Source organism: Nycticebus coucang, chromosome 7, assembly GCF_027406575.1.
Source record: "Nycticebus coucang isolate mNycCou1 chromosome 7, mNycCou1.pri, whole genome shotgun sequence".
Lineage (NCBI taxonomy): Eukaryota > Metazoa > Chordata > Mammalia > Primates > Lorisidae > Nycticebus > Nycticebus coucang.
The window spans coordinates 99,256,606-99,278,148 of record NC_069786.1 but is presented as its reverse complement, the minus strand read 5'-3'; the positions used below and the strand labels follow the sequence as shown (position 1 = coordinate 99,278,148).

The 21,543-nt window shown below is 41.6% G+C and overlaps 1 protein-coding gene across 2 annotated transcripts in view; it reads right to left on the bottom strand.

Moving 5' to 3' along the window:
- Nucleotides 1-7,286: 7,286 nt before the first annotated feature.
- CDK15 (cyclin dependent kinase 15) overlaps nucleotides 7,287-21,543 on the bottom strand; it is an 83,635-nt gene continuing 69,378 nt past the window's right edge. The window contains exons 12-13 of one of the 2 annotated variants that reach the window (XM_053597447.1): nucleotides 18,500-18,639; nucleotides 7,287-7,418 (exon numbers count right to left, since the gene is read on the bottom strand). In XM_053597447.1, the coding sequence (XP_053453422.1) occupies nucleotides 7,309-7,418; nucleotides 18,500-18,639 (250 nt within the window). In that variant the 3' untranslated portion in view covers nucleotides 7,287-7,308. Of the gene's footprint in view, nucleotides 7,419-8,439; nucleotides 9,456-18,499; nucleotides 18,640-21,543 lie in introns of those variants that run through there. The other variant, XM_053597446.1, reaches the window with a different exon arrangement.

The following is a 21,543-nucleotide window of genomic DNA, read 5'->3' as shown; positions in this document are numbered from 1 at the left end:
ATATGCTATCATTGGATTTTGAATTTAATTCCATCTAACTCTCCATTGGACTATACAATCTTTGGGGAAATGATTCATCTTTATATTTCTAGTGTCTAGATGTTTGTTGAATGACTTAATACATAAATGGCAAAGATTATTTTGTATCTTGTTTCAGTTTTTGTCTCCCACAGATTTTTTTTTGTAAAATCCAATGATAGTTTTTACAATAGAAACAATTGCTCACAAGACAATAGAAAACTTGGATGAATTCACTACATCATCTTACATGAGGCACCCATTAACCCAACTAGGAATAAAGAGTTAAAAGTAGAAATGTGAAGAGGTTCAGAATGGAGGGACTAAAATGAAACTACTCTGGGAATTCATTTGTGAAAGATGTCAAGAGTAACAAAAAAAAATGTTAATCTTCTCCGTCAATGTAACCTTTAGCATAAGACCTTCTGAGCCCTCAGGTTCTAAGAAACGTGACTTCTCAGAGTGACTTATTTTCTTCCAGCATCCACTGGAGGATCTCAGAAATTTTATTTAAAAAAGGTAAAACTTTTTGAGACCAACACCAAGGTGATATTAAATGCACACACTTAAAATATCAAGAACTATTAGAAGATATCATTACCAACTCTCATAAAAATTCTAACACTCTATGCTGAACACTGTTCAACAGAATTTTCTACAATGATGAAAATGTCCTGTATCTGCTTATGCAAGATGGTAGTCACTAGCCATGTGTGGCTATTGAACCCTAAAAATGTGATCAGGGTGACCAAGGAACTGATTTTAAAAGGCCATTTAATAATTAATTCAAATTTCAATATAAATAGTTATATGTTGCTAGCTGTGACCATGTTGGACAGTGTAGGTCTATATTTTATGTGCCAGAGTACTAGTGAGGATAGGGTAAGTTATACTGTAGTAACAAATTACCCGTAAATATTAATGGTTTAAAACAATAAAGTTTTATTTCTCTTTCTCATTAAACATTCACCATGTGTTATCTGGGAGCTTTGTACTATATATTTTCATTCTGGGACCATGTTGAATATTGCCGGTCCCTGCAACAGAGATAAAAATAAAAATAAATTTGGAGGACTTCACACTGGCTATCAAATGAATGTTTGGCCCAGAAATGACACGTATCACTTCCACTCACAATTCATTGGCTAGAAGCAATCATAAGGTCCTGTCCACCTATCAGAAAGCCAAGAAGTGCCATCCAATTATGGATGCCTGACTAGCACTAATGACTAATATCAATAAAATAACTAATACATCAAATTGGACAAAAATAAATTATAGTTTAAAAAATTAAGTGTGTGTCTATATAAAGGAATCAATAAAAACATGGGAGAAAAAATATACATAAATACCAGGAATGTTCATTTTATAAAATGAAGGAATGGGCCAGGTGTGGCGGCTCGTGTTTGTAATTTTAGCATTTTGGGAGGCCAAGGCTAGAAAATTGCCTGAGGTCATGAGTTCAAGACCAGCCTGAGCAACATAGTGAGATCTCAGGTCTACAAAAAATATAAAAACTAGCCTGGCATGGTGGTCATGCCTGCAGTCTCAGCCACTCAGGAGGCTGAGGTGGGAGGATTGCTTGAGCCCAGGAGTTTGAAGTTGCTGTGAGCTATGATGATGCCACTGCTTTCTAGCTCAAGTGAGCCACCCACCTCAGCCTCCCAGAGAGCTAGGATTACAGGCGTGAGCCACTGTGCCAGCTCTATCTTCCTTTATAATTAAAGAGGATACCTAATGTTGTCAATTTCCACTTTTTAAAACAGTTCCTTTTTAACAAATAAAATGAGCCTTACCCCTACTTGCAACAATAGGATCTTACCATAATTCCAAGAATAGTCTGTCTACAGCTGTTCAAAAGTCATTATTAGAGAATCTTGGAATTAGATAGGACCTTAGAGGTCAACTGTTGGAACCTCCAGCCTGGGAATCCCTCCTACTCTCCATGTCTTCAGGGAGGCAGAGGAAGCCCACCACGGTGTGGGAACAGGTCGATTGGGAACAGGTGAAACTGTTCAAGAGCTCCTCTTGCTGTATCACAAGTAGCAGCGTGAACTTTCCATCTGTTTGTCCTAGCTCTGTAGACCCCCACCAGAGAGCCCTCAATCCTGGGGAGGAGTTTCGCTGCTCCCTGGGTTTTGTCTTTTTTTCCGCAATAATCCCTCCTTGCGCCTTGGCTCCCATGGCCTCTCTTCTCCTGGCAGCACTCGGTGGAGCCCTCGTGCCCCACAGAGTTGGAGGTGGGGCCGAGAAGTCAGACTTTGGGGACAGGCAGTTGAGCATCGAATCCTAGTTACTTATACCTGATTCTTAGTGTACTTCTCTGCAAAATGGGTACTAAGCACACTTATGTCTCAGTCTGGTTAAGGAGATTAAACAGGAGTATACCAGGAAATGAAAAAGGACACAATAAATGTGTAATTTGAAGCTTCTTTCAAAATGTGATGTGCAAAGTTGAACATAATAATTTAGATGTGTTCTGATCAGTAGAGAGTAAATTATTTCCTTTCTCTGGGACATCAACTATCTCCTTCATTGATGCAACCTAAAAGTATTAGTATTATCTTTTGGGGGTCAGCCAGTTTATACTATTAATTCATATTGTACTTCAAAGTGCTAATATCCACTAAGTCTTACTTACGTTGTAGCCCAAAGTGTAAAATTTTAAATCGGATGAAATTTGATGGGAATAAGTGTTGCTTTGGCTTGTTGCTCATTAGCTTCTAGCAAGAAAGGTCTCAGTCCTTTGAATCACAATCTAATGCTAAGCAGTAGCTGCCTCCCCAAGGTATATATTCTGCAAATATGATGGGTATGTGATTGCTGGGAAGATCACAGACACTGGAGACAGCCAGAGGTGAGTTTTGCATCTTTTTTTTTTGAGTTTTGTATCTTAACTAGGGTACACTACTACGAGGGCGTTATTTAACTTTGCTGAGCCTTGGTTTCCTCTCTTGTAAAATGGAAGCAATAAATCAGTATTAATAGTACTCACGTCAGTGAGCTATATGAATAGGTTGTGCACCTTCACTGATTTCAAGTGATTAATAAAAATATTGACCAGAACAGCACTTGAGACTGACTCTTGCTGAGACTGACCACACTGCTATTGGCCTGTGTCTCGGCTGAATAACCACTGTTGTCTGAGCACACGTATCTGCTTCATCATCCAGCCCACACCGCTTCACCTTTCAGGTATATCTGGACAGGCTTTCTCAAATGTCTTGCTAAAATCAAATGCTCATTAAGGTAGATTTCTTGGGCTCTCTGTATGTCTTCCATCTCAGACATTGGGGGTGGATAGTTACTATTTTTTAATTCTCTTTTAATTAGTTCCTCCTCGTTCTTCCAAAGGATTCCAAAGAAGTCTCTGGTTTCTAGGCTGCTATATTTCCTGAGAGGATCCCTAGACAGAAGTAATTTGAGTTTCCCTGGCTTCCTTTAGAAGGAGTCATTGTATAAAATGATACACGTGTTGGGCCAGACAGATCTCTCATTTTACTTGAGGGTTTTGTGTGTGCGGCTGCATGTGTGTCTGATGGTGCAATGGGACTTGGATTACATCTTTGGAACTCTTTGCTCCAATCTATTCAGTATCTCCACCATCATATCAGAGCTTAGATTTCTCATCAATTTTGCCATCATCACAGACAATTAAGATTCAGTAGAAGGAGATAGCCTGAAATTCAATTCTAAACAGCAGCTAAATTCAAACTCCTAAAATCTGGATGAGGTGGAGTGGAACCGTATTCTGATAATTCAGTTAGTGAAGGAAAAAGCGCCCCCTAGGAAATCATAACAAATAAGCAAGTCCTTTAGTTGACAACTTTATCCAATGAACCATCTTCCCTGGAGACTTTTCTAAACTTTAGACTAATCCTCTCCTTGATGATGCAGAAGTCCTTTTGTCCGGGAGGGGGGGGTGGAATTGTTAAGTGAATACAGGAGTGGCAGGCCTCTGTAAGCAGCAGCTCTATCTCCAAATTCTTTCAATTGTCAGTCTCTTTTCTGTCATGTTGGGAAATCAACCTGCTGGCCCAGGGATCTCTCTATCAAATGACAAAATGAACGAAATCATTCAGAAGTCCTCTTGTCAGACTCTCTTAGTTTATGTCTAAATTTTCAGCCAACCACTGTTAAATTCTAGTCAAACGACAATAGAAATAACCTGCCATTGCTATTTCTTCAACTATTATGTAGCACTGTATTGAACATCATATTTAAAATACTCTAGGTCAGAGGTGATGGCATAAAATTTCTGGTCGCGTATGAAGTTAGATTTGAAGCTTCTTAGCAAGCTGAAGCAAATGAAAACTGAAGTAGCAGAAATGTAGTCCTGGAAGTGAATGAAAACCAAATAAAATCAAAATGATGAGTAACAGACTTAAGCAAAACCCATTAAACATTATTGCAAAGTTACTGGTGGAATTGTATATCGATAGAAAAGGTGACAAAAATGTATTAAAGAGGTGGTATCCTACCCCTGGTAATAAGAATTAAGAAGTTTTAAAAATGATAAAAATTGGCTCAGCACCTGAAGCACTGTGGTTAGGGCACCAGCCACATACGCCGAGGCTGGCAGGTTCAAACCCGGCCCGGGCCTACTAAACAACAATGACAACTGCAACAACAACAAAAAATAGCTCGGCATCATGGCAGGCGCCTATATTCCCAGCTATTTGGGAGGCTGAGGCAAGAGAATTGCTTAAGACCAAGAGTTTGAGGTTGCTGTGATCTGTGATGTCACAGCACTCTACCAAGGGTGACATAGTGAGACTCTATCTCAAAAAAAAAAGTAAAATAAAAATGATAAAAATTTATCTCAGCTGTACAAACTGCCTGTGCAACTTGTCACAGCCTACTCTCAAAACATGCCAAACTTTGAAATAGTACGTGTAAAGTACCTTCTGTAGCGCCTGGCATGAGGCATGTATCCAGTAAGTTGGAGTCGCCCTCTATTTCTCTGTTGTATACATTTTTACATCAGTATACATTTTTTTTCCATGCCTGAAACTGACGTTGTATCTTTCAAGAGTCTTAATTTTGAGGCATTGCTGCCAGTTACCAAGTTCTAATACCTCAATTTACATTTGGACTCTCCTGAAAAGTGAATATTTTAACATAAATTCAATTCAGTGGAAAAGACTTACAGGCCCCAAGAGTCCATGTGATTATGGCTTTTAGTCTCTTTAACTCCAGCACTCTCAGATTTTGCTGATCCCAAGCCTTTTATTAAACAGTTTAATTGCTCTAGCTTTTCCCTCAGTGGTTCATCTCCTACTGGCTTTATCTCCTTACGTTTGTACCAAGGCCCAGGGAGATCAGGAGATTACTCCAACGGAGGCAAAATCTGCCTTCTCCCTTCTTCAATTACTGGCACAGGCACCAAGCTTGACACGCTGCATTCAACTGATTTTCTATTGTGACCAATTTACGTCTATGGGTAACAAGTCTTTGTGAAAGGTCACTGTAGATCAGAGAGGTGGGGTTATCTCCCTACCTTCTGGCTGTTGAGTAAAACAAAATCACAGCAACAATAGAAATAGTGATAATACTTAAGGAGCACTACCATCTGAGACCATTTCCACGAGTGTCTTTGATAATTTTGTGAAGGGCAAACCCTTCACTTCATGGAATGCAGCTAAAGTTTATCCTGTTCTCGTAACTAGTAGGTTTTAAATGACATAATTACACAGTAAAAATTTATCCATTTCCTGCTCTAGAAAATATTTTGCTTGGGAAATACCATATCATTGTATTGTCAATTGTAATTCCAAATGTATATTGTCAAAATACAAACTGAGGTATTTTATAAAATGCTCTGGGGGAACAGCTATAATTCTAAACTTCCTTGTTCTTTGAAGAGAAGATCATTGTCTTAGGAGATAGTGATTTTAGGAGAGCCAGGAGGCAGACATTCTTGATGTGTGGATGCCTTTAATTGGGACAGCCGAAGATAATGATCGAAGAGAAAGGGCAAAGAGTGAATCCTGCCATATAAGTGACATTTGAAGTGAGTGTAGGGAGTATGCCAGTGATTACCATCTTGGCTCCAAAAGGTCTGTTAGGAAGCCTGGCCAAGCCGTGGTTGCCAACTGGGCGGCCAAATCCTAGGATAATGCTTATGGCTTGGGTTACTGAGGGTTACCTAAAAGGCAGGTGGGCTGGCTCTGTGCATGGATTCCACCTTTGTTCCTGTCTAGATTACTGTCCTTTCTACCCACCAGAGAAGGCCCACTGTGGGAAGTGGTCTTGAGACATCTAGTGTTATCTATACTATGGTGGCTTTTGGAGTTGTCCCACCTGGTTTCCTGTGCTTGCTTGTAGAAACCCTCTAAGAGTACAATATCTTTGGGAAAATCTTCCAAAGCAGGCTTCCTCCTTAAGATTACCTTGGACATGATTCTATGGTACATTTCAAAACTATTAAGAAATGAATATAATTGTGAAAAAAATTTTAAAAATTTTAAAAATTAAAAAAAAAAAGATTACCTTGGAAAGCAATCTAAACCACTAAGGTGATCAACCGTCCTGGTTTACCCAGGACTGTGCCAATTTATATATATAAATTGACAGAGTCTCAAGCTGTCGCCCTGGGTAGAGTGCCATGGTGTCACAGCAACCTCAAACTCTTAGGCTTAAGTGACTCTCTTGCCTCAGCCTCCCAAGTAGCTGGGACTACAGGTGGCTGCCACAACACCTGGCTATTTTGTTGTTGTTGCAGTTTTCATTGTTGTTTTAGCTGGCCCAGGCTGGGTTTGAACACTCCAGCCTCGGTGTATGTGACCAGCGCCCTACCCACTGAGCTACGGTGCTGCCAACGGTGCCAATTTTAATACAGACCATTGTGCGTCCCTGGAAACCATTTGGTCTCAGCCAAACTGGAATGTTTGGTCACCCTTACTATTGATTTTGTCCTCTCGGTTGACAAAATTACCTAGTTGAGGGAAAACAACATGTCAGTTGTAATCCTCTACTCCACTGATGTCAGCTGAAGGTCTCACAGTGACCTGTAATTTCTGTGTCAGGAGGCCGATCACTGCCGTGGGAATGGGGGAAACAGGAGATATACGTTATTGTCCTCTTTGCCAACTCAGGAGACGGAGGCCGGAAGAGATTAGGCCACCTGTCCCTAGAGTTGGGATAAAGAGCTAGGGATGAACAGAGGCGCTCTGAACCAGGGACAATGTCCTGTCCACTTGGCAGCAATTGCTTTACAATTCTCTCCATAAGGAACCTCACTGTCGGGACTACTTACCTGGAGGGGTCTTGGGGACCTGCTCTTTCTTTTCACCAGCATTTGCTAAACCGGGCAGGGTGGTGACCTTTCTGGTAGGAGGCCAAAAGGTCACACATTTCTGGCTTTAGCCTCACTCCTGAAACTGTAAACAAAGACTCCTCTGTTGGGAAGAAGAGAGAAAAGCATCAACATATTATTCCTTTTCACAGTATTTTTTTTTAATCTCTGTTGTAATATTTGTTACAAATACTACAAAGAGACACAGAAACATGAGTTAGACATATTTACCATTAATTTATACTGAGTCATAGTTGACTCACTTCCCTGAATCTGCTAATAGTTATCAAGTGCTTCCTATTGAATTCAATTCAATGCACACTTGCCAAATGAATTGGGCAAGGCATTATGCTAGGTGTCGAAGATGGTAAAAGTAGGAATAAAAAAGGGATAAAATAAAAAAAAAAAAAGAAGAAAACACATACACATACAAACCAGGGCCAGAAATGAGGTGCAAACAAAGGATTAGGATACCCTCCCACTCCAAGTCTACTACGGAGCACGGGAAAAACACAGCCAGGTGCCCTTTGAGCCTTGAAGGATGGGACTTCCAGGGAGGATATGCCTGGCTGAGGGATCAGCATGAGTAAAGATCCTGAGAAGTGGTAGAGAGAACTGCAAGTAATTTTGCCTGGTTGGAGCAGGATAGTCCGGAAGATAAAGTTGGGAAAGTGCTTGGAACCAGATGGTGAAGGGAGTTAATGCTATGCCAAAGAGGCTGGAGTTTAGTTCCAACGGTGAGAGGCAATGAACATCACACTGGGCTCATTATATTTTGGCGAGTTTCAAATCAGCTTACATATATTGGCAATCTATTTAAATAGAATCCAAGGTGCAACTTTGGTAAATTAAAAAAAAAAAACTATTTAGAAACATATCTACATGCTACTTTGACCTCCAAATGATGTATCTGGTTAGTTTTGAACACCAGCAGTTTGCATTTTCATAAGGGCCTGTGTTTGCTAGGTACCTGCTGTTGCTGAGTGCTCACTACACAAAAGCCATGGCCGAAGCCTCCCAAAGTGAGCATTTTAAGGGCCTTATCTGAAAAGTGGGGAAAATAAAACTTTCTGGCAGACCATGGTAAATTTAAAGAAGATAATATATGCAAAACACCTTGTGTGGTTCCTGATACACATTATGTTTTGAATAAATATTCAAACATCTATGCTAAGTATCAGCACAGATGTCTAAGAAATACATCAAGAGGTAGGAGCAGGCCCGTTGTCACCAAAGCACATCCGCAAAACTTGCTCAGGGCATCCTTCCACCCGGGCATTGCTTTTCCAACACTTACAATCTGCACACCCGAGTTGCTCCAAATATTCCACAATTCAACAAAAAGAAAAACTTTCATCCTTGGTTGCACCAAAAGCATAAAATGCCTTAATAATACCGTTTGCTGGAAGCAGCTCACACCCAAAGGGAAGAAAATAAGCCTTCAGTGCTGGCTCTGTCTTGCTTGGCCTGGATTTCTGCCTTAGATCCTGGGTAAACTGTGCTCTCACTTTTGCATTTTAGTATTACATGTTGGCTAGGCTGGAAAGGGGAGCCATCGTATCCTTTGCTGATACACCTAAGGCATTTTTACATGGACATCACGATATGCAATCTTGTATTCTACTTTCTCTTAGCTCTTGTCATATTATCAACAGTTAAACAGCCAAGAGAGACAGTGTATACCCTTTACAGATTGCTCTCAAATCCACTCAAATCCAAACTATTTGGGGGAACTTCTCTCAGGGAGAAGGATCCTCTTGCCTTGGGGACAGTAGCATGAAAAGCTGGGACTTCCCTCAGGCTTCCTTGCCCCTCAAAAGCAGCAGCTCCTCAAAAGCAGGGAGGGAGGGAGAGAGAGAAAGACAGACATATTATCTGGCAGAACATGCTGGGAAGGCAACTAGCTAATCAAAAGGATTCCAATTTGGCTGTGGACTGCTAGACTCTCCTTCCCAACTCATAGAAAAAGAAAAAGGAGAAGAAAGAAAAGAAAAGAAAAGAAAAGAAAAGAAAAGAAAGAAAACGAAAAAGCCTCAGAGTGGCTCTCCTTCAGCATTCTCATAAATGTAAAACCTTCCACTCTGGTGACTCCTCATTAGCTTACTGAATCTGACAGCATAATTATCGCAGCTGCTTCGCGCTTAGAATAAATAAATATGAAAGTGGGTGTTTAAAAATTTTTTGAGAAGGGAAATTCAGTCATCTAGACAGTCAGCAGGACAAGTTTATTTAAAACTTTTAGATTCTTATGTATTTAGATCATTTCGGAAGGAGATAATGAGATAGTTGTTTTTTCAGTCTAATTGAGTTCCTAAGCTCATGGCTGTTGGCTGTCACCCCTTTCAAACTTTGCTTTAACTTTCCTTCCTTTGGAAATCTGATCCTAGTGTCTCCATTTACTCTTCCTGGGCTGATAACCTGGTGAAGGCTTGGTGCACTGGAGTGCAGTAAGCGACTTAATGGGATTGAGGAGCTAAATAACCTTTCACAGGAAACAAGATAATCAAATCTCCTTTACTTGCCCATAATGGCTAAAAGAGAAAGCACAAGTTCAAAAAAAAAAAAGCTTGGAAATTAAACTATCATTTCAAAATGTCTTGTAATCTCCCTTGTCACGTGGTTTTTGCACTGCTCTTACACATCATCAATCCATCAGCTGGAGATGCTTAGTGCATTTAATTATTCAGAGTGCACACATCCTCGTGACTCCACGGTAATTTTAGCTCATGTGTATGTATATAGGCTTCATATCTTCAAAGCCCAAAGGATCACACAATACTTTAAATTGAAGTTGCTAACTAACACGGAGTGCACTTAAAACTCTGTCTAGGGGCGCAGCACATATACATTTCCCATTAAAGCAGATGATCTTTCCTTTTAAATTTAATCAGTGCCTATTTATTTTTTCCCTCTCCCTTTCACCCTTCATTCTCTCAGGATCAAATTTACATGAACCCCTGTGTTCAGTGAGTTAAAATCTTTATGAAATAAACATTTTGTCCATCTAGGGTAAAGGAAACTAGTATTAACCCATCATGCAGATTATGAAACTGAGGTTCAGAAAAGCAAATAGCATATTATAGTGGGGGAAGAAAAGGAAAACTCAGGTCCTTTACCTTTCAATCCAGAGCTCTGACTCACTATACCATTTTGTTTTAACTTATTCTTTTAAACAATAAAGACAATATAGCACTAACATTAAAGAGAATGTTGAAAAGGGAAAACAAATGACCTACCCTAAACCCCTCTAAACTAGAAGAGTATTTTTAATTTGTATACTCCCTGTCAGTTTTGTTCACATGCCCTTATTCTCACAGGTACGTTACAATATGCAATTTTATGTTCCAGTTTCGTATAGCTCATGCTGTAAGCATAAATACTTCCACAACACTGCATACTCCTGCTAATTATCATTTTAAATGGCTATGCAGTACTGCATGCTAAGTCAATGTACCAGCATTTGTCCAGTTGGTTCTTTAGGGTGTTACTTTTATTTTTATGATATAATTTTTAAAACATTATAGACAGGCTGGGTGCAGTGGCTCATGCCTGAGCTAGCACTTCTAGTTCTTTAATCCCAGCACTCTGGGAGGTCCAGGCAGGTGGATTGCCTGAGCTCAGGAGTTGGAGACCAGCCTGAGCAAGAGCGAGACTCCATCTCTACTAAAAATAGAAAAATTAGCTGGGCATTGTGGTAGGCACCTGTAGTCCCAGCTACTCAGGAGGCTGAGGCAGGAGGATCTTTTGAGCCGAAGAGTTTAAGGTTGCTGTGAGATATGACGCCATACCATTCACTCTATGACACTGAGATGATAGAGTGAGACTGTTTAAAAACAAAAATTATAGATAATGCTGCAATGAACATTTTCACTAATCTAGGCTTAGTAACGAAATCAGGGGACTTTTCCCTATTCAATGTTTCCTTCCCTTCCTTCCTTCCTTCTTTCCTTCCTTCCCTCCTCTTCTCCCCCCCCCCCTTTTTTTTTTGACAGGGTGCCTTTTGTTGCCTGGGCTAGAGTACAGCAGCATCATCATAGCTCACAGCAGCCTCAAGTTCCTGGGTCCAAGCAATCCTTCCATCTCAGCCTGCAGAGTAGCTGAGATTAGTGGCATACTCTACTATACTGGGCTAATATTTTTACTTTTTGTAGGATGAGTCTTGCTATGTTGTCCAGGCTGGTCTCCAACTTCTGGCCTTAAGCAATTCTCCCACCTCTGCCTTCCAAAGTACTGGCATTATAGGCATGAGCCACCACACCTATTTGGATATGACTATTTTTCTGGCTCCTGATAGGTGTGCTAGAAAGTTGCCCCAATTCACACTACTATCAGCAGAGAATCATTTTACCACAACCTCGCCAACACCAGGAGTCATTAAAGAAAAAAATAACTAATTTAACAATTATTTGTATTTATTTAATCCCTAGTAAAGCTGTCTATTTATTCCATGTGTTGGTACGTTCTTTTGTTCCTCTTGCAAAAATTGCTATTTTATGCCTTTGTCCCATTTTCCATTCAATGCCTGATTTTTTTTAGAAAGCTGAATAAGTTATAGAGTGAAACAAAAACAGTAACCACTATTAAGAAAATAGTGATTTTAGAAATCTTAAAGGGTTATTGTGTATGTTAGTACAAAAAAGAAAAAGAAAAGAAAGAAATCTTAAAGGGCTATTGTGTATGTTATTACAAAAAAAAAAAAAGAAAAGAAAAGAAAGAAAAAAAAAAAGAAGAGAAACTAAGATAAGATAGCATTGAGGAAGAAGCCAGTGGTACTGGGGCATGAGACTTTATTCAACATAAAATTAAACACACACACACACCCCCACCTTTTTTTCTTACTGTGTCTCCCTGGGTAGAGTGCCATGGTGTCATCATAGCTCACAGCAACCTCAAACTCAGGCTCAAGAGATCTTCTTGCCTCAGCCTCCTGAGTAACTGGGACTATAGGTGCCTGCTACTATACCTGGCTAGTTTATCTATTTTTAGTAGAAATGGGGTCTCGCTCTTGCTCAGGCTGGTCTTGTACTCGAGAGGTCAAGCAGATTACAGGCGTGAGCCACTGCAACCGGCCCAAAATTGAGCCCTCTTAACTGTGAGATATTAAATATGTTATCTGGGGTGGTCATGTGGAATCTTTCCCAGGAAGGCTTTAAAATAAACCCAGTGCATGAGACAGTGGAAAGAGAACAGAGATGGGGATCAAGATCTTGGTTCTAATCCTGGGTTTGCGGCCAGGATTGTTCCTATGTGATCTTTAGCAAGAGCAATGAATAGTGGGAAGAGAATAGCTTGAGAGTCTGATTTGAAGTCAAATCTTGGCTCTACTAGCTGTGTGACTTTGAGCAATTAGACCCTTTCAGTTTCAATTTTTTAAGCTGTAATGTGAAGATAATAATTCCAGCCTCACCAATTCGTGTACTAATTGCGAATTTATGTAAAACACATAGATGCCCAATCAGAGGCAGCTACTCTGTTATTCTTCCCTGGGTGTCAGTGACTCAACTATATAATAAAGGTGTAAAATAAATACCTCAGATCATTTCTCACTCTAAGGGTCTCTAACTATTTTCTGAATGGTTTATCTTTAGCTGAAGACTCTTTCAGCTCATTATGCTAACAACTTTAACCAACTTAAAGGCTCATGTGGGCCATTTCTCTAATGTATTGGCTTGGATGGAATGGGTTGAGGACAACTTTAAGCACAGAAGTTGAAGGAGTGTGTCATGGGGGTGGGCACTTCCAAATTTGCTTCTTAATGACTTGCTTCTCAAGTATTGATTGCTGGAAGATTCAGAAGATTGAGAGAAGGGTCTAAGTTAAGTTACAAACTCCTAGGAGTAGCGTACAGTTAAGACACCTGGCTGAGAATCTTCTTCCCTGTTTCCCACCATGCCCAGCCCCTGAAACCTTGCCTTACAGAATGACAAAATAGTCTGGTTAAACTTTGAATAGACTAGACAATAAAAGCAAGAAGGAGAATAGCTTTGCAATCAAGTGGAAGCTTACAAGGAGCTAAACTAAGTTTCATTTGCACATGTTAAAGAATGTTTAAATTGTTAAAAGAAGGCATGCTATGATAAGGAATAAAACTACTGCTGTATGTGAGTTAAGACTGTGCTGCTATTATTGAAAAGAAAGCAACTGAACAATGTCAGAAGGATCTTATACAGTAGTAAGAGAAGCAAGACATTGACCCCCCTGGACACCCTTCCTCCTCAGATGCTTCATCTTTCAGTACCAGCTCACAAAATCATCCTGGATGGCCACAGATGGATTAATTTCACCTCCTCTGAACACTCAGAGCACAATATGTGCTTGCTCGAGTTGCAGCTGTTTATATACTTGTCTCATTTCCTTAAGGATTGTAAGCACTTTGAGGACAGAGTTTATGACTGATCCATTTTTGTGTCCTCCAATATCACACCTAACAAACACTCAGTAAATCTTTATTGAAGGTACTGGAACATAATTCTAGAAACCCAAGTCTACGTGGCGTCCAGAGTCCCAGAGACATGCAAAATACTTGGAACAGATTCAGAATAGAACAATGAAATAAATAAGAAGTGGGAGACACAGAATTTATATTTGGAAACAAAATATAAAGAAGTGGCTTCAGGGAAGTGACAGCAGAAGGATTGTCAAATTATTAAGGAGAAGGGTGGGCTCAATGGCTCACGTCTATAATCCTAGCACTCTGGGAGGCTGAGGCAGGTGGATTGCCTGAGCTCAGGAGCTTGAGTCCAGGCTGAGGAAGAGCAAGACCCTGTTTCTACTAAGCACAGTAAAACTAGCGGGGCATAGTAGCAGGCATGGTGGTGGGAGCCTGTGGTCCCAGCTACATGGGAGGCTGAGGCAAGAGAATCACTTGAGCCCAAGAGTTTGATGTTGCTGTGAGTTATGACACCAAGGTACTTTACCCAGGATGACAGAGACTCTGTTTTTTAAAAAAAAATTATTAAGGAAATAACAATCCAAGAAGGCCTGAAGTTCTTTTATGGGTGCAAAATAAACTATTACTCAGATTTTAATAGGGCAATATGAATGAGGCCTGCTGAGAAACTTTCAGAGTATAGACACGAGGGTGGTGTGATGAACAGTAGAGGTCAATGCCAGCCTTCTTCCACCCCATGTGTATGTAAGTATACAGTAACAATGCTGCCTATGGCACATCGTTTTTGCAAAATTACTTGTGAAACAATTGCAAGCTTTTAAATTTTAAGATTTTTTTTCCCCTAAAATGCTAAAAGCTGTTTTAAAAGAGAGGAGGATTTAGTCTAGGAAGGAATGGGAGATTCAAGCATGCGATTTGGCTAGGAAAATGGGACCAACCTAGAGAGAAAGAGAGAAAGAAAAAGAGAGAGAGAGAGAGTGCGAGCGTGTGCGCCTTTGATGTCCCGAGGATCAAGGACTGTGGCTTAAGGACTAGACTCTTAACTCACGTGGCATTTACTGCCCAGATAAAAAATACTCTTCTGGATCAGCATCTGTAGTTCAAAATGGCTAGTTTCCAAAATGGGTCTTAACTTTCCAAGGGTAACATTTGGAAGGCATCCTACATGAATGGAGAGGAGCCAGTTTCTAGAAGGGGCAGCTTAATGATTTTCTACACCCCCAATCCCCAAATCATTAAACAGCGTTTCTTTCCCAGAGACCAAGTTCATGCTGAGGGCAAAGAGAATTAAATGAAGAAGCTGAACCTGCAGCTAAGATTAGAGAGTTGCCAAGGGCCTAATTTTAGGTTCAAGCTGCCCCAGCTGACGTCCTGCACTGCTGGCTCAGCCATGAGGACCACAAGTGTGGCCATAAGCTGGTGCCTGAGTGAGAAGAACTGCTCCCTGGCCATCTGCAAAAGCAATTAGCTTGCTATTGGGTGTGTTTGGAGAGGGACTACCAATAATTTCTCTTTCAACAAGTGTTTCTTCAGGTGTTTGTGAGTCAATAAGGGAAAATGTCAGAACTTGGCAGAAGTTTCTGCATGCTTGTCATTCTGGTATTCACACTTTTCCACTCAGGAATGCTCTCCAAAAGGAAACTAATCCTGGAATTCCTGCTTTTCATGGCAGATAACCCGCTGATAAATTTCCTCTGGCTCTAGGCTTATTGCCACAACCCAGAGAAAATGTTGTTCAGGACATCTCAGCTCCATGCACGTAGACATAGATGGCTAGCATTTTGTGGGGGAATTTCTGTGCCACTCTTCCTCTGGGATTTAGGCTGCCCTTCCCCTCTCCACATATTTCCCCATCCTAGGCTTTATGCTTCCATTGTCTTCTTCAGAGGCCAGACAATAAGAGCTGGCATCTTCCAGATCAAAGGGGAAACAGAATATATTTTAAAGTGACAACTCTGTTAAGCTGCAACCAGAATAAAACCAGAATAATAAAATGACATAAATATAAGCCTCTAAATGATTCCATACTGAAAGACCACCAGAAAGCAAAATTTCTTGCATAATTATGGTGGAGAACCTCTCCTTACAAGTCATTCATAAGAGTGTGTCTGATTTCTGCACAATCCTCCTGTCTGGGGCAGCCCTCCTGGGGGATGGAGATTCTATGTCCCTGCAGGTTGGGAACTGTGATTACCCACTGGTGTGCTCAGTCTGCAAAGGAGGCTCTTCATAAAGGCTCATTGCCAGGAGCAAAGAAAATGCAGGCTGGCACTGCCAGGCAGAGGGAATGCCTCCCTGGGTAGATAATGTGCCTTTGGGGAGGGCCACTGTCATGAAGGTGCACACGCCGGACCCGCTGCTTATCTCTTCCTCTATTTTTCTTCCCTGGTAGATTTGCTTTTCCTGTCTACTTGTTCTAACTGTCAGTATGCCTCTATACGTATTTCTACATCCCGTCCCCCACCGCACACACACACCAGAGTGTGCACACGCATGCACGGGCACACACACATACACAGGCACACAAACACCCAGTCCTGTCCCCCTCCTCCCCGGTCTCTTGGCGCCCAGCCCTTTCATCTTCTCCCTCAGGGATTGGAGATGTCGCTGCAGGAAGTGCTTGTCCGCCAAGGCAGCAGCAGCAGAGCCCTGTGGCTTTGACAAACCTCATTTAATTGGGAGGAAGCCAGGAGAATTTGAAAGAACTGAAACATCCACGAAACTCCTTTTATCAGGCATAATTTAAACTCTGCATGGAAAAACCCCTATATGTATAAAGAAAAGTCAACTTCCCTCCTGCTGTGAGCACTCCTCGCCTCCCCCCCAGAGCAGGCAGGCTCCTGCAAGATTCCATCTTTTCATTTTTCTAAAAGTGTCAAAGTAGATTTGGGCTCTGTGACTGGGTGAACAGAGGAGGAATACAGATTGTTCTTTCTCACGCCTGCACGCGCACACACACACTCACACACCCCTAGGACGTACATGCACCAGAACCACTCTTGTTGGCTTTGCTTCGGATCAGCTAAGAAAAATCAAAACCTAAGTTTCTCACAACACATCAGTTTGGACAGTTGGTTGTTTCTTTCTAATTACCCTTTGTCAGGAAAAAGCTGGTGCCCAGAAAACTTTGAAGATCTGCAGTGGTTCTCACTATATTGAATAATGGATCTGGGAGGAGGGCCAATGGGGGTGGGTTTCTTTAAGTGAAGAGAAGGGTGTGTGTGTGTGTGTGTGTGTGTGTGTGTGTGTGTGTGTGTGTGTGCGCACTTGCATTAAGTGGGAAAGAAGAAAGCTATGAAGGAAAGGAAAGTCCAGGGCCTGAGAGAGGGGATTGGGATGGGGGGGGGGCAGCTGAAATGGAGACAGAGGTACAAGGAACGGAGTGAGAACTGTAGGTTGTGGTCTGCAACTTCTTTTGTCCTACCCACACACCAAAGCGTGTCCCTCTTGCCTTCCAATGTCCACTTCAGAGTCACCTCTAGTCCAATTCATCTCACTCAAAGTGTTCTCGTTCCTCCACTGGTCTCTGCACATCTGCTGCTGATCACACACAGATTTTAGCTGTTTAGATGTGATTTGTGCTGATACGTGTACGAGGGTGACCTGTTTCCTCTTCTTCACTCTCTTTTCCTCCCACTCTGTACAATCCTGAGGCCAAGGACAAGCCTCTTGTTTTCCTTAACTTTTTATAGCACTTAATAAGTTCTTGACACTTAATGGGTAAGTTAATAAATACTAATGACTGACTCGTCTTACAGGGTTAAGTAAAACATTAACCTCGGTTGTATGATTCTGGCTATTTTTGGAGATCCTAAATGACTCACTTTAATAATAAAATACCTCAACAAGTCCCAAACTAGGAGCTTGGTATTGCTACAGGACAGTGTCCCAGTCTGCAAACCCTGCTGGGTGGGCCAGACTGTGTCTATGCCTCTGGGGCAGTAGCTCCTGGCCCTGCCCTACCCTGCCCCACTGAGCCCAGGCCCACGCCCCCCAGCCCCGCCCAGTGCCATCCTCCCAGGCCCAGCCCTTAGGCACTCCTCCTTAGCTTTCTTTCTCTGACTTGGGACTTCTAAAATCTATTTTTGGTTGAATGGTGGCTATTTTCACAGAAGCTCCACCTAAGGACAGTCCTCCCATGACCACACTGCCCACATCCTCCTGTAGCCCTTCCTGCCCACGTTCTGAGAAACACACTGAGAGTTTCGACCACATGATCCCTTGGCACATTTCAGGCTTGGAGGATGATTTCAGGCCCAGGAAGCAAAGGCTGATTTCAGGGTAACTTGTGTTTCCAGCGGGTGGCCAGCCTGGGGGACCCTGCCCTCCCCCAGGCCCCACCTCAGCAGGGCTTCCTTCTGCAACATCATGTTACCAATCAAGGAGGGCCCAGTTCTCCTCTCATGACATATCCATGTCACCAATCATCTTACTGGCTTGTTAGAAACTTTGATTTTGCTTCTCCTAGCAGATGGTAGCTAAAGCAAACAACTCAGAGTCAGTCTTCATCTTGTCCCTTTTCTCAGCGTCAGTGTGTATATGTGAAATGTTCGATCATTACAAGGAGGTCCGATCAGCTCTCCCCCACTGGTGCTTTACAGTGAGAGAATCTTATGCAAAACTCAGGCAAGATTGGGTCCCATCTTGCTTCTCCCAGGCAAAATGATCTCTAACTTCACTCTTGAGTGCAAATGCTATGACTGTCAAGTGTTGAGAGAAACATTTATGACAATGATATTCATTCATACATACATACAACACACATAGACTCACGCTGACACACACTCACTCACCGTCAGGAAGCTGCTGCAGCTGAGATGGCAGGGTGCTGAAATAATCGTGAACAAGCGCTTGCTGGGCAGAGACACGGTCTCTAGGAAAGCCCTTCAGCATTTGGGAAGCGAGATCTTCGGCTTCAGGAACTCCCCCCAGCCTGGAAAAGTAGGAGAGAAAAATAGTTTTGCCATCAGCTTTCTAAAAAATAAAGGCAGAAAAATAAAAAGTAAAGACAAGGAGATGGGCTAGATGCAGAAGATTGTTCTAAGTAGACTTTTCCTGGGAATTACTAAAGTTGATGGCAAGTGGGAAAATGACCCTCATGCTAAAAACTCTTACCTGTCCTGTTACTTAAGATGAAGGAGAAACCTCTCTGCATTCTATCATTCAGCTCCGCTGCCCTCCACTGTGTCTCTGAGCATTGTGTTCACATAAAAGACACAGAAGTACAATTATAGAAATATATAATTAAGAATTTCTCTTGGAGGGACACAATGGCCCTGACCATGAGAAAAGCCTACTTGAAAATATGTTCCAGGCTCTAGACTCCAAGGGTGGCAAGCATAGAATGCTGGAGAGAGGGAAAGGGAGAGGGGGGATACTGGAGGGTGAAGCTTAGATAGGAAATATGCTTATTTATAGCATTTCTGAAGCTTAGTCCCCAGGGCTGTTAGTTAAGAAGCTCTCTCGGTTCCCCTGAGGTGGAGCAGAAGAAGAGAGATAATTAAGTACTCAAATCACAGTAAGTATTCACTCAAGCTGATCTCAAATTGAATTATATATTTGGAGATAACAAATTCATTTATTGAGCAACTACCATGTGCTGGTAGGAGGTTGGCTCAGGGAGATATAGGGCAAGACTCTGACTTCTGACAGCTTAGTCTACAGAGGAGTCAGTTGCTCATCAACTTACCATACAAATGTGTAAGTACAACTGTGAAGAGAAGACCTCTACTATGGTCTGAACATTTGTGCCCCTCCCCCAACATTTATATCCTAATTACCAAAGTGATGGTATTAGGAGGCAGCGCATTTGGGAAGCAATTAGGTTATGAGGGTGGAGACCTCATGATGGGGATTAGTGCCTTTTTAAAAGAGGCTTGGGGGAGTTCTTTTGCCCTTTCTGCCCTGTGAGGACACAGTTAAGAAGGCACCATCTGTGAATCAGAGAGCCCTCACCAGATACCAGATCTGCTGGCACCTTGATTTTGGACTTCACAGGCTCCAGAACTGTGGGAAATAAACCTCTACGGGATTATAAATTACTCACTGTAAGGCAGTGGTTCTCAACCTTCCTAATGCCACGACCCTTTAATACAGTTCCTGTGGGTCACGACCCACAGGTTGAGAACTGCTGCTCTAAGGTCTTTTAATATAATAGCCTGAACTATGAAAGCCCTGATGCCTGACCTGGAAAGGCAGGAGGTAGAGAAGGAAGGTTTTCTTTCTTTTTGGGGTGGGAGGACAGAGCCTCACTCTGTTTATTGCCCAGTCTAGAGTGCTGTGGCATCAGTCTAGCTCACAGCAACCTCAAACTCTTAGGCTCAAGCGATCCTCCCACCTCAGCCTCCTGAGGAGCTGGGACTATAGGTACATGTTACCATGCTGGCTAATTTTTTAAATTTTTGATAGAGATGGGCTCTCACTATGTTGCTCAGGCTGGTCTTGAACTCCTGAGCTCAAGGGATCCACCTGCCTTGCCCTCTCAAAGTGCTGGGATTATAGCCACGAGCTACCATGCCTAGCCTGGAAAGTTTTCTTCAGAAAATGGCATGTGGGCTGAGAACTGAAGAACTGGGGGCAGACAAGGGGAAAGCATTGCTGACAGAGGTCTGTGGCACTCATACAGACCCTTAAGAGGAGTGAGTTTTAAAAAAACAGAATCAAGGCTGATTGGATGGCCCAGGACAAAGATAGGAAAAGGGCTTGATATGAAGCTGGAGAAGATGGCTTGTGGGTCTTCATGTTTCCTATTTACTTATGTTTAAAGGTCTAATGCCAATCATTTAAGTAAAGCCATCTCCTTCTCATCAGCCCACAGAACATACTCCAAAATTGATCACATCTTAGGTCACAAGTCTAACCTCAGTAAATATAAAGGAATAGAAATTATTCCTTGCATCTTCTCGGACCACCATGGAATAAAAGTTGAACTCAGTAACAACAGGAATCTGCATACTCATACAAAAACATGGAAGTTAAATACCTCATGCTGAATGATAGCTGGGTCATAGATGAAATTAAGAAGGAAATTGCCAAATTTTGGAACAAAACGACAATGAAGACACAAATTATCAGAACCTCTGGGATACCGCAAAGGCAGTCCTAAGAGGGAAATTTATAGCACTGCAAGCCTTCCTCAAGAGAACAGAAAGAGAGGAAGTTAACAACTTAATGGGACATCTCAAGCAACTAGAAAAGGAAGAACATTCCAACCCCAAACCCAGTAGAAGAAGAGAAATAACCAAAATTAGAGCAGAATTAAATGAAATTGAAAACAAAAGAATCATACAACAGATCAATAAATTAAAAAGTTCGTTTTTTGAAAAGGTCAATAAAATAGATAAACCTTGGCTAACATAACCAGGAAAAAAAAGAGTAAAATCTCTAATTTCATCAATTAGAAACGACAAAGATGAAATAACAACAGACTCCTCAGAAATTCAAAAAAATTTAATGAATATTACAAGAAACTTTATTCTCAGAAATGTGAAAATCTGAAGGAAATTGACCAATACTTAGAAGCACGTCACCTTCCAAGACTTAACCAGAATCAAGTGGAAATATTGAACAGGCCCATATCAAGTTCTGAAATAGCATCAAATATACAAAACCTCCCTAAAAAGAAAAACCCGGGACCAGATGGCTTCACATCAAAATTCTACCACACTTTTAAAGAGGAATTAGTACCTATATTACTCAACCTGTTCCAAAATGTAGAAAAAGAAGGAAGACTACCCAAAATGTTCTATGAACCAAACATCACCCTGATCCCCAAACCAGGAAAAGACCCAACAAGAAAGAAAATTATAGACCAATATCACTAATGAATATAGATGCA